Raw genomic sequence first — 17,869 nt, forward strand, 5'->3', positions numbered from 1 at the left:
AGAGCTCTCCCTGAAAGTCTTCCGACCTCAGACATGGCTTTTACCAGCCAAAAAGTGATTTTGCTTGTAGAGCTTATACAGATGGGTTCCCTGAAAGAAATAAGCTATATTAGTAAGAGCACATTTTTTGTTGGTACACCCAGGTCTACGCTAGGGATTTTGCTGGGGAAGAAGTGTCATTAAAAAGCCTAACCAACATTACTGTACTGGGAAACGTTTCTGTTTAGACCTGGCCAGAGACACAACTGTATTATACAGTGGGGCTACTGGGTAGCAGCAGAGGGTAATGAAAGGAGAAAGGACCATTTTACTCTGGGAAAACCCCTAGAGGACCGGAGATAAGGAAGAGGGAACAGGCTGTTATACTGTGTAATGACTGCTAGAGGAGAGTGGAAGATAAGGACAATGGAAAGGGGCAGCTGCACTCTACATTTGCTGCCACTGGGTGGCAGCAGAGAATAAGGACCCCGCCCTGTTGTGTTACTGACGCCCACTGAGAGCCAAGAGAAAAGGACACCTACAGAAAAGCGTTCTCAGCCGAGGTGCTGTGGCTGCTCGATAGCCAGGCAGCACCAACGATAAAGACTATATACTGTGCACTAGGTGGCGGCACAGGGTAAGGGATACACATGGGGGAGTCTATTGTGGAAAATATAGATCGCGAGCGAGACATAAGAAGCCATCAGTGAGAGCCAGGAGGATTCTGTAGAGGATAAACAGGAGGAAAAGATGAACTATACTTCAGCTTCGAAGAATTAGATTTTTCTTGGTAAATGTTGATTTCACCCAACACAAACTGATGAAAAAAATTTCCATTGATGACCATTGAAATTTACAGATCGGCAAAGAACGAAAAATGCTGCTTGAGAACTTAGAGTTTGATTTAAGGATATTTACTTGGTATGTTTTGACACGGGATGTTAAAAATTTGTATTTTAACAGTTTAAAGCTTTAACTTTTTGAATCTCAACAAGTACTGTAATTAAATAACTATTGACTGACCCACCCACGGTCTGATCCCCCATAATTTTCTGCAACTGAAAATGTATTTAAGTATTTTTTATTTTTATGGATTAAATCAATATTATCCATTGAAACAAATAAAAACCGACTTCTGCCAAGCCTAGCAATAGGTGCCCTTTTCTCTTGCATTACTCTCAGCTCTCACCTTGTCCCAGTAGCAGAGATGCCCCACTCCTTTGGGACACTGCTTTGCCATCTTAGGTCCATTAGACGTTGTAGCAGCATAAATAGTATAAAAGTTGCAATGTTGCTACCTAGTGACTGTTACACAATGCAGCTACTTAGCGAAGGGATGTCAATCCGGAGCCCTCTCAGGGAGTCATTATTCAACATATCAACATTTTCACTGCTTTCCCAACACCCATCAGCCTGTGCCATGCCATTGAAATCTGGCGCCTGAGCTATAAAGCACCTGGGACAAGGAGCACCCAGCATCCTTACCCCTCTGCGCATTCCTCCACCCAGGGTCCTCATCTCACAAGTGGTTCCCAAGTTCACAATCTGGGAGTTCCCACAAATATCCCAGTGTGCAGCACTACACTCAGCCTGTATCCAACGCAATCTACGAGAGTGGGGAGCAAATGTTCTGTGCATCCCCTCTCCCAGAGAGCTCAGGTAGACAATCACCCAGATAGAGTCACTCATGGCCCACAGGGAGAGCATGGAGACATTTCTTCAGTGAATGGTAAATTTGCCAAAAAAAAAAAAAAATGCATTTTTCAGGGCAGTGAAATTATTCAGGAATTCAGGTTGAATTTGGTGAAGAGTTTTCGGGAGAAAAAATTGGGAATGTCTTGAAATGTTTTAAATTCGCACTGAAAAAATTTCATTCAACTTGAATAGAATTTTTTCAGCTGTTCATTTCAGTGAGAGACTCATTTTGGTTAAAAACAAAAAAAACTTACTAATTTGATCAGTTTTGCTGTGACACTTCCTGTAATACCCAGTGCTGTGAAGCACCTCGCCACCGCCTGCCCTCAGTGTGAGGAAGACTTGTTTGTACCTACCAGGGGGTCAGCTCCCCAACTCCACCAGCCCTGGGCGACAAGCACTCCTCTCCAGGCCTCTGCAGGCCCTGCTGTTACTTTACAGTTCGCGTTGGGCACATACCAATGCTCAAGGCCTCAGAGCATCCCCCTGGAGTGACCAGCCCCTGGTCCACTGGACACTTGCCATATTCACAGATCTGCTGCTTCCAAAGAACCAGAAAACCTTAGCTTAACCATTCCATCTCGGATCACCGCTCTGCTTAACACACAGCACTTACATATGTTTCTAGTGAAAACAAATAGAAGTTTATTTAGCAAAGCTTAGAGATTCCAATAGTAGCAAGTACTGGAAACAAATGGTTACCTATAACAAAATAAAATCATAACATGTATTCTAGAGCCCAAACTTAGTTAACAAGATACATGTGTCTTGTAGAGTATTGCTCCCGCAAAATCCTTGCTGTGCTTTATAGCCAGGCTAGTGGTGATCCTCCTTTCATAAGACAAACACTGTTAACTTGTCTCCTAGGTGAAGGACTCTCAACACCCCCTGCAGTTTTGTTTCTCTCCGATTTTGCAATCTCTTAACTTGCACCAGGCTCATTCTGTAAAGAGGCCTCCTTGGTGAGGCCTACAATATACAAATGGCCAGACAGGGAGAAAAGCATCCTGTTATCTCAGGAGGTATAAAACTATAGGCTTAGAAGGGACCACAAGGGTCATCTAGTCTAACCCCCTGCCAAGATGCAGGATTTGTTTTGTCTAAACCATTCAAGACAGCTGGCTCTCCAGCCTCCTTTTGAAAACCTCCAGTAAAGGAGCTTCCACAACCTCCTTAGGCGTCTGTTCCGTTGTCCCACTGTTCTTACAGTTAGGAAGTATTTCTGGAGGCGTGTCACTTCCTGGTGACCTGGCTCAACCCCAAGATGGTATTTTCAGTATAGATACATAATCCTTGTGAAATGTTTGGCTCGATAATTCTTAAGGAGTTATGACAATCTGTGTGATATTGGCTCTCAGTACAGAGCTCACATGCCACCCTCTGGTGAGCTCTTGTGCAGATATCCAACCCAGGGGATCCCTATGAAACTATGCACACCCTGTGCCCTTGGCCAGTTGGCAGAGGTTCCGGTCTCATATGGGCCACCAAGCTGTAAACGTAATGATTCCCTCCGCTCTCATCGGAGAGGTTAAAGACCAGGAGTAAAATTTTCAGAAGTGCCCAAGAGCCAGATTTTCATAGAATCATAGAATATCAGGGTTGGAAGGGACCTTAGGAGGTCATCTAGTCCAACCCCCTGCTCAAAGCAGGACCAATCCCCAATCAAATCATCCCAATCAGGGCTTTGTCAAGCCTGACCTTAAAAACTTCTAATGAAGGAGATTCCACCACCTCCTTAGGTAACGCATTCCAGTGTTTCACCACTCTCCTAGTGAAAATGTTTTTCCTAATATCCAACCTAAACCTCCCCCACTGCAACTTGAGACCATTACTCCTTGTTCTGTCATCTGCTACCACTGAGAACAGTCTAGGTCCATCCTCCTCGGAACCCCCTTTCAGGTAGTTGAAAGCAGCTATCAAATCCCCGCTCATTCTTCTCTTCCATAGACTAAACAATCCCAGTTCCCTCAGCCTCTCCTCATAACTCATGTGTTCCAGTCCCCTAATCATTTTTGTTGCCCTCCGCTGGACTCTTTCCAATTTTTCCACATCCTTCTTGTAGTGTGGGGCCCAAATCTGGACACAGTACTCCAGATGAGGCCTCACCAATGTCAAATAGAGGGGAACGATCACGTCCCTCAATCTGCTGGCAATGCCCCTACTTATACATCCCAAAATGCCATTGGTCTTCTTGGCAACAAGCGCACACTGTTGACTCATATCCAGCTTCTCATCCACTATAACCCCTAGCTCCTTTTCTGCAGAGCTGCTGCCTAGCCATTCGGTCCCTAGTCTGTAGTGGTGCATGGGATTCTTCCGTCCTAAGTGCAGGAGTCTGCACTTGTCCTTGTTGAACCTCATCAGATTTCTTTTGGCCCAATGCTCCAATTTGTCTAGGTCCTTCTGTATCCTATCCCTACCCTCCAGCGTATCTACCACTCCTCCCAGTTTAGTGTCATCTGCAAACTTGCTGAGGGTGCAATCCACACCATCCTCCAGATCATTTATGAAGATATTGAACAAAAAAGGCCCCAGGACCAACCCTTGGGGCACTCCACTTGATACCGGCTGCCAACTAGACATGGAGCCTTTGATCACTACCCATTGAGCCTGACAATCTAGCCAACTTTCTACCCACCTTATAGTCCATTCATCCAGCCCATACTTCTTGAACTTGCTGGCAAGAATACTGTGGGAGACCGTATCAAAAGCTTTGCTAAAGTCAAGGAACAACACGTCCACTGCTTTTCCCTCATCCACAGAACCAGTTATCTCATCATAGAAGGCAATTAGATTAGTGAGGCATGACTTGCCCTTGGTGAATCCATGCTGACTGTTCCTGATCACTTTTCTATCCTCTAAGTGATTCACAATTGATTCCTTGAGGACCTGCTCCATGATTTTTCCGGGGACTGAGATGAGGCTGACCGGCCTGTAGTTCCCAGGATCCTCCTTCTTCCCTCTTTTAAAGATGGGCACTACATTAGCCTTTTTCCAGTCGTCCAGGACTTCCCCCAATCGCCATGAGTTTTCAAAGAGAATGGCCAATGGCTCTGCAATCACATCTGCCAACTCCTTTAGCACTCTCGGATGCAACGCATCCGGCCCCATGGACTTGTGCACGTACAGCTTTTCTAAATAGTCCCGAACCACTTCTTTCTCCACAGAGGGCTGGTCACCTCCTCCCCATGCTGTGCTGCCTAGTGCAGCAGTCTGGGAGCTGACCTTGTTCGTGAAGACAGAGGCAAAAAAAGCATTGAGTACATTAGCTTTTTCCACATCCTCTGTCACTAGGTTGCCTCCCTCATTCAGTAAGGGGCCCAGACTTTCCTTGACTTTCTTCTTCTTGCTAATGTACCTGAAGAAACCCTTCTTGTTACTCTTAACATCTCTTGCTAGCTGCAACTCCAGGTGTCATTTCGCCTTCCTGATTTCACTCCTACATGCCCGAGCAATATTTTTATAATCTTCCCTGGTCATTTGTTCAATCTTCCACTTCTTGTAAGCTTCTTTTTTGTGCTTAAGATCAGCAAGGATTTCACTGATACATTTTAAAATGTATTTAGACGCCAATAGGACTTTCAGCAGCATCTTGGGGCTTAAACCCATTTTTGGCATGTTCTGCACCTGGATGCTTTTGAAAATCCCACTAGGCACCTCAATACCTTTAAGTACATCTGGCCTCAAGCGACCTTGGTGACACAGGAACACAAATCTCATTGAGGGGCCAGGGGCCGAAGAGCATCCGACACTTCGGAAGTTGGGTTTTCAGAGCTAGGTCCACAAAGGGACTCAGGTGCCTAGGGCCAGCATTTAGGCACCACTGAGAGCCTCAAAACACAGGCTCAGCTGACACCTGATGTCATAGGTGGCTAAATCTCTGCCACTAAAGGCCTGTAGGAGCCAGTCTCTGCCAGTGAACATATGCACAGCCCCCTCAGTCTAGGCACTCATCTCAGACCTCACCCCCACAGGAGCCTCAAGCTAGACGTGGCCCTGCCTGTCTCACCTGCAGGGCTCAATCCGGTAGGCATGCCCACTTTGGCTGGGGGGCATGAAGCCTCCATTATAACCCTGATCCCAGTGGCTAGGGCATTCAGCCAGGATGTGGGGGAGACAGGTCCAATTCCCTCCTCCCCCCCCAAAAGAGGAGCCATTTAAAGTTGGGTTTCCCTCTTCTGGGAAACTGGGGTTGCTGATCTCTGGGGATCCCTTTCTTAGCTGCCTACTTCTCCCCACGCACCGTATAGGGAGCCTGGCTCCCCATGCACCGTATAGGTTCCCACTGGCTGGTGTGGCATTAAAACTTACTCATTGCAACACCTAAGTCCCTTCGTAGATCTAGCCCTAAGTCATTCTAGTGTATGGAATTAATCGAGATATCTACCCACATTCAGCAAGTAAAATACATCTCAGTTTTACTCCAACAGTCCTGGTATTGATTCCTCTTATACTTTCAAAACTTTGCACATCCTCAAAATGTTATAAGCGCATATCACCAAAAATGGAGTGAGAAATAAGATCCACAATAATAAGTATTACACCATCTTGCCTTAAGGGATTAAAGTTTCTGAATTCTCATAAAATCTAGACACTTACTGACAGTTTTTTCAGGGCTTCCTTGACCTCGTGGTTAATCAGGCTGTATATGAAGGGATTGGCCATAGGAGTCAGAATTGCGTAGCAGATGAAGAACACTTTGTTCAGATCTCTCAGTGTGTTGGGTTTTGGTAGCAGGTACACAGTGATTAGGGTCCCACAGAAAATGGCCACCACAATGAGGTGAGAGGAGCAGGTAGAAAATGCCTTTTGCCTCCCGGCGGTGGAAGGGATTCTCAGGATGGTGAAGATGATACACACGTAGGACATCATGGTTAATACAAATGGAGGCAGAGTGAATATAGCAGCCAGGATGGTAATGACAAGCTCTATCTGGTTGGTGCCATTGCAGCAGAGATTTAACATTTCTGTGGATTCACAGCAGAAATGATCGATTTTATTGGGGCCACAGAAAGTTAATTGTAACATAAGAACTATTACGATGTTACCAGCCAGAAATCCATTTATCCAAGACCCAGCTGCTAACGACAGGCAGAACCTGGTATTCATGAGGGCCGCATAATGGAGTGGTTTGCATATCGCCGAGTACAGATCATATGACATCACTGCTAGCAGATAGCATTCTGCAGCAGCAAAGAAACTAACAAAATAAAATTGTGTCATACAACCACTAACAGAAATGGTATTGTCCCCTGTCAGGAAACTGGCCAGTACCCTGGGCAGGAGGGTGGAGGTATAGCAGGTCTCCAAGCAGGACAAGTTCCTCAGGAAGAAGTACATGGGGGTGTGAAAGCGCCGATCAGCCACAACTAGCGCAACAATGAGGATGTTCCCGGCCAAGGTCACAACGTAGATCACTAGAAACAGCAGGAAGAGTAGGGCCAGCAGTTCAGGAAGATCCCTGAATCCCAGGAGGACGAATTCTGTGATGGACGTTTGATTCCTCCCTTCTGTGTTTGCCATGGGGTGTATCTAGGAAGGATAAAAAGTGAGGAAGAGAAAAATACGTCTTGGAGATGATTGGCAAAAACATACTTAAGCTTTAACCCAGCAAAGAAGAAGTTGGGGGGGAAGGAAGCCCCCTGGTTTGATAATGGAGTTGCAGGAACAGAGCTGGCTGGCATGTTGACTCTTTGGATATATTATCGTAAGTTTTATGCAGCAGATTTAACAAAATATCAACATCTCTCGAATTGGACCAGGAACCCAGTTGCTATGTTGAAGGGTCTGAGAGCCCAACATAATGGGCAGCCATTTAGACACACATAGTTTGATTCACATCATCTCATATCTCTTCTCATGACAAAGCTTTGTCCAAATGTGGAATACCATTACTGAGAAAGTCTTCATATTTTTGTATAAACCAAATCAATCAATCAATAAATCTAGTGTTGGACATCAAACTAGAGGATCTAATGGTCTTTTGTGGCTTTCCAATCTATAAATCTATGAATGTACCTCTGTGATTCTTTCACATTGTTACACAGTTCCAAAATATCAAAAATTCCCAACAGGAAGAGCCAGATTTACTACCGTTAGCAAATATTAATAAGAGTTGAAAACCTTTTCCATTATATAAGTTGTGGAACCTGAAAATGTTGTTAAATTGTGCTGGGAATTCTCTCCCTGTAACATGAATTCTTGGACTATTAAGGCTGAGACTTCGATAGTACTCTACAGGAGTTAGGCACCCGCTCCTCTTGACGAGTTGGGCAACTAAATCCATTAAGGCACTTAGAAAATTCCAACCAATATTGGTAGGAAAGTTAAAACTTTTATTTCACTGATTTTTCTATTCTCTCTCTCTCTCCTTAAGTATTCAACTGTATATCCATCTCTCTATCTCCCATGTATATGGAATGGGTGCCGTGTGTCTGCAGGCTACAGCATCCCTGTTTCACCATCCGTATTTATCTCCAGCAGCTACAACTGGCTTTGTCCCCTGCTATGGAATCCTCTCTGGGACCTTGTGACCAGTGTGAACCTCTAGTGACTCAGGATGGCCTCTTCAAAAACAGGTGTGACTGGTTGGTTCACAGAAACATACCTAGCAGAGGGAAACAGGGTTAAAACAATAAAATCCTAGGCACACATTGTCTGATTTCACGCACCATTTCAGTCTCTTGCTGAAGTTCTCAGAATCCTCATCGCAGTCGTCCAGGAGGCTCCAGTCTTCACTGGAAATGTTTTCCTTCAGGGTTGCCTCGTCGAAAGCTACCGGTTGGTGCCTTCTGTTCGCCGTACACAGTGCCTTTTTCTCCACCTTCACAGTGAACATGAGTCTGGCTCTCAGCAGGCGATGGCCGCTTCCGGTGTTGAACGATGGCACTACTGAAATATCCTGCAGGAAGCGTCGTCTATCGATCAGGAAGTAATCGATTTCATTCTTTGTCTTCGCATTTGGTGCGATCCGAGTCCATCTTCTGTTGGCCTTCTTTCGGGACCAGGTGTTACCAATGAACATTCTCCTCGTCTCTGCCAATATATCTAGTCGTTCTTGCACGTTTCATTTTCCGATACCTATGAACTTTTCGTCCTCTCTCCCTCTTCCAACCTTGGTGTTAAAATCTCCCATCACAATCCTTTATGTGGAACTCTGAGTGAGGGTTTCCTCCAGCTCCTGATAGAATCCTTCCATATCCTCATCTTCGCATGCACTTGTGGGAGCGTAGATCTGGATAACTTTGAGGGTATTGTTTCGGTTCAGTAGGAGGTAAAGCACCCCAATACGTGATGACTTCAAATGGCATGAGACGATTTGTCTATCTAAACACTGCCTTTCCTTGCCAGTTTAAGCAGGTTCCACTTAACCCAGATACGCCCAAAAAACAATGAGGCAGGTTGCCGCCTGCAACCCCGGCCTCTCGGATAGTCTGACACCCCAATCAGAATCTCTCCCCACTTATTCATAGATTCCAAGGCCAGAAGGGTCCCTGGGATCATCTAGACTGCATCGCTGTGAAACACAGGCCGTAAGACTTCCCTGAATTAATTCCTGTTTACACTAGAGCAGATGCTTCAGAAAAAACATCCAATCCTGATTTTAAAATTTCCACTGATGGGAAATCCACCATGACTCTTTGTAAATTGTTCCAGTGGTTAATTACCCTCCCTGATAAAAACTGTGCCTTATTTCTCGTATGAATTTGTCTAGCTTCAACTTCCAGCTCTTAACCCTTGTTATACCTTTCTCTGCTAGATTGATGAGCCCACCCTTATCACATTTCTGGTCCCCATATGGTTACTTAGAGACTGTGATCAGTTCGCCCCTTAACCTGCTCCTTGTTAAACTGAACTGATTGAACTCCTTGAGTCTTCCAATCCTTTAACTGTCCTCATGGCTTTTCGCTGAACTCTTCGTGAATTGTGGGCACCACAAGTGGATGCAGGATTCCAGCAGTGGTCGCACCAGTGCCAAAAACAGAGGTAAAATAGCCTCTCTGCTCGAGATCACCCTGTTTATATGTCCAAGCATCACAGTAACCCTTTGAGCCACAGGCTGTTTTTTTATCCACTCCGAAGTCCCTTAGTTCAGGGTTCCTGCCCAAAGGTCCCCCTCTGGTTCGAGAAGGGCGTCTGAACCTGACTACACTGGTTCATGCAGTGTCGTAGCTGAAAGCTTGTCTCTCTCACCAACGGAAGTTGGTCCAATAAGAGATATTACCTCACCCACCTGTATCTCTCATACACTGCTTCATGCATTTCTCCCACGGGGCTTTTCCTTTGAGCATCAGACCACTGAGATCTGTCTACAGCTACCATGAGGGAGTGCTTGCAGAATTTAACTCTTATCTACCCATACCACAGCCACCCAAAGTAACTGTGCGTATCAGCAGGACTTGGACCTGGGCCTGTAAGGTTAACGGGTAAGTAATATCCCCACACTGCAACCTGGCAGTGCCTGTAATTGACTCATTCCCTGTGGCCCATAATCTGCAGTGGTTGTACGCCACGGTAAATTCCATCCTGCATGAACGGACTGAAAGTGCTCTTAGCTCCTTGACCCTATATTCGCCCATGGGGCGCACCAAGAAGTGTCCAGGCAACAATGTGGATCCCAGCCAGCTGCCATGACCACTCTGCTTCTCTGTGTCTGAAGTCCTGGTACTGACCTCGACTCTGACTTCGATTCTGACTCCTGATCGACCCCTAGAAACACAAGTGGGATGCTGAAACCTGGTTTTGACCCTTGTCTCAATTCCTGATTCTGCCTCCGGCTCTGACCCTCGGCTTGACTCTCGACCCTGATACTGACTCTGACCCCTGGCTTCAGTTCCGGGATCTCCAGCTCCTACCACTTGTCCTACCTACCTTTGCCCAGCATCCTGACACAGACTATGTATCGTAAAAATGAATACAGATACTTCCCACATTCTTCACAGAAGGTGAATCTTAAATTGCTCATGCTTAATTACTCAAGCAATTTAATATCCCGGTTCGGAAGGTGATATATAAATGCAAAGCAGCAGCAGTTTGGAATTGGGTGCTCACCTCTATTCATAGGACAGCTCTCACTGGAGTCGATGAACTCATTTCTCAGGGTTTGAGACCAGGTGGGTGAGGTAATACCTTTTATTGGATTCAGAGTAACAGCCGTGTTAGTCTGTATTCGCAAAAAGGAAAAGAGTAGCTCACGAAAGCTTATGCTCAAATAAATTGGTTAGTCTCTAAGGTGCCACAAGTACTCCTTTCCTTTTATTGGACCAACTTCTGCTGGCGAGAGACATGTTTTCGACACACAGAGCTCTTCAGGGTTTGGCAGACAGGACTCCGGTTCCACTGAGGTTCTTGTCTTTCATCATTCTGCAGAAATGGGACTTTCTCAGTAAAGAGAGCTGCAGTTATCTGAAGGGATGAGCCAGTGCCTGTGATCTACCTTTGGAAAATGGGCTTCCCCTTCGATTTAATAAGTGTAAATGCTCTCTCATATTTGTATTCTTTCTTCATGCTTTTCAATACAGTCCCACTTCAACCTTTCTCCCACTTGGTTCATTTTGTGTCTCCAAAGCGTTGTAGCTAACAATGCCCACTGTGAGTTGCAATTATACAAGTCCCATTCTACATCATGTTTTAGTCTAATGATCCTTTGTGGAAAATATTTTAGAACACGGACAAACACCAGCTTTCATTTTTGGGAGATGGCTGTCCAAGGTGATGGCCAGTTATCATGTACTTGTACCGCCCCCGAATTAGTATTCAAGAGATGCTGCCATCTAATGGGCATTTTTGAAAATAGCAGCCCATATCTCACTCTTACAACATGCTGCCACCTAGTGGCCATTTTACAATATAACTTTCCCATTATTGACAGGTTTCAGAGTAGCAGCCCTGTTAGTCTGTTTCCGCAAAAAGAACAGGAGGACTTGCGGCACCTTAGAGACTAACAAATTTATTAGAGCTTAAGCTTTCATGAGCTACAGCTCACTTCATCGGATGCATAGAATGGAGCATATAGTAAGATATATATATATAGAGAGAGAGAGATTAGTTGGAAGTTACCACACAAACTGGGAGAGGCTAATTAGTTAAGATGAGCTATTACCAGCAGGAGAAAAAAACTTTTGTCATGATCATCAAGATGGCCCATTTACACAGTTGATAAAAAGGTGTGAGGCTACTTAACATGGGGAAATAGATTCAATATGTGTAATGAGCCAGCCACTCCCAGTCTCTATTCAAACCCAAGTGAATGGTATCTAGTTTGCATATTAATTCAAGCTCAGCAGTTTCTCCTTGGAGTCTGTTTTTGAAGCTTTTCTGTTGCAAAATTGCCACCCTTAGATCTTTTACTGAGTGGCCACAGAGGTTGAAGCGTTCTCCTACTGGTTTCTGAATGTTATGATTCCTGATGTCAGATTTGTGTCCATTTATTCTTTTGCGTAGAGACTGTCCGGTTTGGCCAATGTACGTGGCAGACGGGCATTGCTGGCACATGATGGCATATATCACATTGGTAGATGTGCAGGTGAACGAGCCCCTGATGGTGTGGCTAATGGCATTAGGTCCTGTGATGGTGTCATTTGAATAAATATGTGGACAGAGTTGGCATCGGGCTTTGTTGCAAAGACACACATAGTTTGATTCTCATCATCTCATATCTCTTCTCATGACAAAGTTTGTCCAAATGTGGGATACCATTACTGAGAAAGTCTTCATATTTTTTATAAGCCAAATCAATCAATCAGATATGATGGCATATATCACATTCGTAGATGTGCAGGTGAACGAGCCCTTGATGGCTCACCACACGATCCATTGTCTACAGCCAAGCTCTAAGATACAACTGCATTTGCTCCAATCCCTCAGACAGAGACAAACACCTACAAGATCTCCATCAAGCATTCCTAAAACTACAATACCCACCTGCTGAAGTGAAAAAACAGATTGACAGAGCCAGAAGAGTACCCAGAAGTCCCCTACTACAGGACAGGCCCAACAAAGAAAATAACAGAACGCCACTAGCCATCACCTTCAGCCCCCAACTAAAACCTCTCCAGCACATCAAAGATTTACAACCTATCCTGAAAAAATGATCCCTCACTCTCACAGATCTTGGGAGACAGACCAGTCCTCAATTACAGACAGCCCCCCAACCTGAAGCCAGCAACCACACACCAAAACCACTAACCCAGGAACCTATCTTTGCAACAAAGCCCGATGCCAACTCTCTCCACATATTTATTCAAGTGACACCATCTTAGGACCTAATCCCATTCGCCACACCATCAGGGACTCGTTCACCTGCACATCTACCAATGTGATATATGCCATCATGTGCCACCAATGCCCCTCTGCCACGTACAATGGCCAAACCGGACAGTCTCTACGCAAAAGAATAAATGGACACAAATCTGACATCAGGAATCATAACATTCAGAAACCAGTAGGAGAACGCTTCAACCTCTGTGGCCACTCAGTAAAAGATCTAAGGGTGGCAATTTTGCAACAGAAAAGCTTCAAAAACAGACTCCAAGGAGAGACTGCTGAGCTTGAATTAATATGCAAACTAGATACCATTAACTTAGGTTTGAATAGAGACTGGGAGTGGCTGGGTCATTACACATATTGAATCTATTTCCCCATGTTAAGTAGCCTCACACCTTCTTGTCAACTGTCTAAATGGGCCATCTTGATGATCACGACAAAAGTTTTTTTCTCCTGCTGGTAATAGCTCATCTTTACTAATTAGCCTCTCACAGTTTGTATGGTAACTTCCAACTTATCAGTATGTATATACAGCTCTTACTATATGTTCCATTCTATGCATCTGATGAAATGAGCTATAGTCCACGAAAGCTTAAGCTCTAATAAATTTGTTAGTCTCTAAGGTGCCACAAGTCCTCCTGTTCTTTTCCCCATTATTGTATTGGCTACTGAACTCTATTGGTCACTAGTCAGTATTTCTGACACCCCCACCCGCCTCATTTCCTCTACTCTGCTGCCATCTAGTGTTGATTTCCCAGTATGACAGCCTGTTGCTCTTTCCTCTAGTGGATTCTTCTCTCTATAGCTGCCTCTTTCCCGTTCTTAAAAAGAAAAGGAGTACTTGTGGCACCTTAGAGACTAACAAATTTATTTGAGCATGAGCTTTCATGAGCTACAGCTCACTTCATCAGATGCATACAGTGGAAACCCACGGTATGCATCCGATGAAGTGAGCTGTAGCTCACGAAAGCTCATGCTCAAATAAATTGGTTAGTCTCTAAGGTGCCACAAGTCCTCCTTTTGTTTTTGCGAAGACAGACTAACACGGCTGTTACTCTGTTTCCCGTTCTTGACTCTCATGTCACGTGGTGGCCGTTATTTAATATAACAGCCCATAACTCACTCCATAACATCTGCTACTATCCACCTTTCACTATGCAGCACAGAGGTCCTCTTCTCTTCAGTGCTATCTACTCAACACTTACACACCGTTATACAGCTTCACCTCCCTTTCCATTGGTCCTTTGGCAACATAATTTCTCCTTTCTTGCCCCTCCACTTTGCCTGCTGTTCATTGGGCAGCACAGCTGCACCTGTCCTCTCTGCCCTCTTGTGGCCCTAGACAGCATAATTGTATCTCTCCTCATTTCTTACCTACTGCTAGGTGTGTGCTGTTTCAAACTAAAGCCACTGGGAACAAAATCGTACAAAAAATGATTGTAACATTCGTGGCTACAAGAGCACATACAGTGGCAGCAGCTCTCAAAGGCTTAGCAGGGGTTTCCCATCCATCCAGCGCCTTTCTGTTGATGTGGGCTCTGTGTCCAATGGAAATGCACAGATTGAAGCTACCATGACAGATTCCCAGTGGCTCTCCAGGCTGAGATTCTCAGAGACGTGTAAGGTGATGTGCATCCATCTCCCATTTCAAAGGGATTTGGGTGACTAACTCTGTTATGTCTCTTGGGAAACCCCTTCCGCAGAGTCGGAGCCCTACAATTCTCACTGGTGCCCAGCTCCCCGACCTCTGGCCAAGCCCTGACGTGCTCCCAGTGACTGAGACAGCACTGCCGTGTTTGGCATCACAGGAGTTCTGCCCGTTGGTAGGTGGTTACTGCTTCCTCTCACCATAAGTTGCCTCACCCCCTGAGGAAAGGGCCCTGTGTGGAGCAGAGCTGCCTGGGGTACCTGGGGCTGACTAGACACTGTGCCCTCAGAACTAGCTCTGTCGGACATTGGGCTTGTTGCAGTTAGTTTTGGGGACGCTCATTGTAACAGGTCCCCTCCCTTTGAACTGCTCTGTGCAGCTGGTGGAAGCAGAGCAGCTGGTGCCCTGCAGGGCCATGAGCAGAGTCCCTCGTCAGTGACCATTTGACCGACCCGACCCCCAGAACGGCCTCCGTTCTACGGGTGCCCTGGCAAACCCCCAGCTGGGCCTGGACAGTCCCAGTGGACCTGGCGTGTGAGTCTACCTCTTTGTTTGCCCAACCTCCCTGCCTCCAAGGGCCTGGTGAGCCTGGAGCTGTTGCTTTCCCGGAGCTGGTCACAGCCGGGTGTAGCCCAGATAAGAGCTATAACGCTGTTCCTGGTGAAGTGTCCAGAGGTCACTTCTGGGGCCTGGTTGTTTGCCTCCGGCCTCTGTGAGTTCAGTGAAGATGGTTGGTTTGCAGAGGGTTATGATGGTAATATGCACAATTTCAGGGGTGGCAGATTTCCCAGCCTTACGTTCCCATCTCTGCTGCACAAGGAGTTACTATTTTTATTGTCCAAACATTTATTTTGATCACGAATGGCTTTTCTAAAGATCTAAACAATTGGTTACAATTTTGTCTCCATTCTGCCTAGTGCCCATAACTCCATGATGGAAACATAGTTATGGCCACCTCCCTCCCTGGTCCTTCCACTGAGATGGACAACACTGAGTGCTGAGATTTTCACTAGGACTTTTCAACTTGATTTTAATGGGGGATGATTGCTGAAAACATCCAGACAGCCTGAGGTTTTCAAAGCTAAGTTATCTCAGAGTCTCTGCACGTTTTTGTGAAAGCCACATTTACTGACTGCTTTCCTCAAAGCTTCCTTGACCTCTCTGTTTCTCAGGCTGTAGATGAGGGGGTTTACCAGGGGAGTCAGGACCGTGTAGCAAAGAGAGACCACTTTGTTTAGGTCTCTCAGTGTATCACGTTTCGGTAGCATGTAGACAATAATTAGGGTTCCATAGAAAATTGTCACCACAATGAGGTGAGAGGAGCAGGTGGAAAAGTCCTTTTGCCTCCCGGTGGTGGAAGGGATTCTCAGGATGGTGGCAATGATGCACATGTAGGATGTCAGGGTTAGTAGGAATGGAGGCAGGGTGAATACACAGGCTAGTATGAAATCCATCAATATGACCTGGTGGGTGTCACTGCAGGAGAGCTCTATCAGTGGAATGGCATCACAATAGAAATGGTCAATTTCATTAGGGCCACAGAATGTTAACTGTGATAGGAATAAGACCAAGATGGTAATAGCCCAAAGACCATTTAACCAGGAGCCAGCAGCCAAGTGGAAGGAAAACCTGATATTCATAAGAGTTGAATAGTGGAGGGGTTTACATATCGCTAAATACCGATCATAAGACGTCGCTGCTAGGAGACAGCATTCTGTACCTGCCAGAGACCCAAAGAAATCCAGTTGTGTGATGCAGCCTCTGACTGAGATGGTTTTGTCCCCAGTCAGGAGACTGGCCAGCATCCGGGGCAGCATGGCTGAGGTGTAGCAGGTCTCTACGCAGGACAAATTCCCCAGGAAGAAGGACATGGGGCTGTGAAGATGCTGGTCAGCCACAATGAGCACCACAATGAGGGTGTTCCCAACCACGGTTGCCATGTAGATCACAAGGAACATCAGGAAGAGAAGAATTTGCAGGTCAGGGAGATCCCTGAATCCCAGGAGGAAGAATTCAGTGATGGCTTTTTGGTTTCTGCAGTCTGCCATTGGCTGAGTCTAGGAACAATAAATCTGTGCGACTGAATTGGAAGGACACAGAGTTAAAAGTTAATCAAATCCCGTGAATTAATTCCATAAATATTCAGAAACTCCCCTTCCTCTCTTGGTTACAGGCTGAAATTTTAAGGCTAAGTTTAGATTTCAGAGCAAAGTGCTAGGAAACTGAGTCCGAGGACAGAACATTGCTCTGATGGGGAAGAGGGTTTTCGACACGGATATCAGTGATTACTATAAAAGCCCATTTATCTGGTAGTCACATACTGATATGACAGATCAGATCATTTCTCTGTCTATCATATCCTATCTAGTGACATACCAGAGCTTAACAATGATGCTTAAATGCTGTGTTTCACTTCTGGCAATGGCCAGAATCATGCCATGTCTTATGAGTCAAAATCAAACATCAACTCAAATCTTGGACTGAGATTTTTCAATGTGGTCTAGAGTTCTTAGGCAACGTCCTGCTGTTAGATTTCTTTCCATGAATTCTAACACTATATCCTGGTATATTCAGCATTTCAGTGCCCTGTAGGAGAAGGAATAATTTTCACCCCCTCACAAGAGATCAATTCATGCCATAAATTATGAAGTGGAGTAAATTCTCCCTTAGTGCCTGTGGTGGTGATGGGAACGTGGTGAGGGACTGGCAGTGCCTTTTCTGTTTCTCAACAGTAGCTATGTAGCAGTCATAAAATACAGCTCTTTGAAGGGTGGACCTTAGGAAGGTGCAAAACCAAGCTGATGTGCAACCCTAACTGGGGAATGACCCTTCCCTCTCCATAATGAGTGTGGGATGATAATACAGGAAAGTCACTGGGTGAAAAAAAAATGCTTTCCCTAAACTCAGAGTCTAGAAACAATCTGGCATGTGTGATCCGGGCTAGTAAGACTCTATCACCACTCGCCACCGCATTCAGAAGTCATGGAATACCAGAGACATTCCAGAAGACAGGAAAAGGGCAAATATAGTACCCATCTATGAAAAAGGAAATAAGGACAACCCAGGGAATTACAGACCAGTCAGCTTAACTTCTGTACCCGGAAAGGTAATGGAGCAAATAATTAAGCAATCAGTTTGCAAACACCTAGAAGATAATGAGGTGATAAGTAACAGTTAGCATGGATTTGTCAAGAACAAAGCGTGTCAAACCAAACTGATAGTTTTCTTTGACAGGGTAACAAGCCTGGTGGATGGCGGGAAGCGGTAGATGTGGTATATCTT

General features: G+C 45.4%; 2 protein-coding genes across 2 annotated transcripts; both read right to left on the reverse strand.

The window, feature by feature from the left end:
• Positions 1–6,261: 6,261 nt before the first annotated feature.
• On the reverse strand, positions 6,262–7,197 carry LOC144275003 (olfactory receptor 10A7-like). Its single transcript, XM_077834083.1, has one exon. It carries the CDS (start codon positions 7,195–7,197, stop codon positions 6,262–6,264), a length of 936 nt encoding a protein of 311 aa, XP_077690209.1.
• Positions 7,198–15,678: 8,481 nt separating this feature from the next.
• Positions 15,679–16,635, reverse strand: LOC144275004 (olfactory receptor 6N1-like). The gene has a single exon (XM_077834084.1). The coding sequence runs from the start codon at positions 16,633–16,635 to the stop codon at positions 15,679–15,681; it is 957 nt and encodes a 318-aa protein (XP_077690210.1).
• Positions 16,636–17,869: the final 1,234 nt, after the last annotated feature.

The sequence above is a fragment of the Eretmochelys imbricata genome, chromosome 14, assembly GCF_965152235.1.
Source record: "Eretmochelys imbricata isolate rEreImb1 chromosome 14, rEreImb1.hap1, whole genome shotgun sequence".
NCBI lineage: Eukaryota > Metazoa > Chordata > Testudines > Cheloniidae > Eretmochelys > Eretmochelys imbricata.

What these genes read in the sequence shown, in the direction of transcription:
- LOC144275003 (XM_077834083.1), bottom strand. Translation starts at nt 7,197, where the DNA reads ATGGCAAACACAGAAGGGAGGAATCAAACGTCCATCACAGAATTCGTC.
- LOC144275004 (XM_077834084.1), bottom strand. Translation starts at nt 16,635, where the DNA reads ATGGCAGACTGCAGAAACCAAAAAGCCATCACTGAATTCTTCCTCCTG.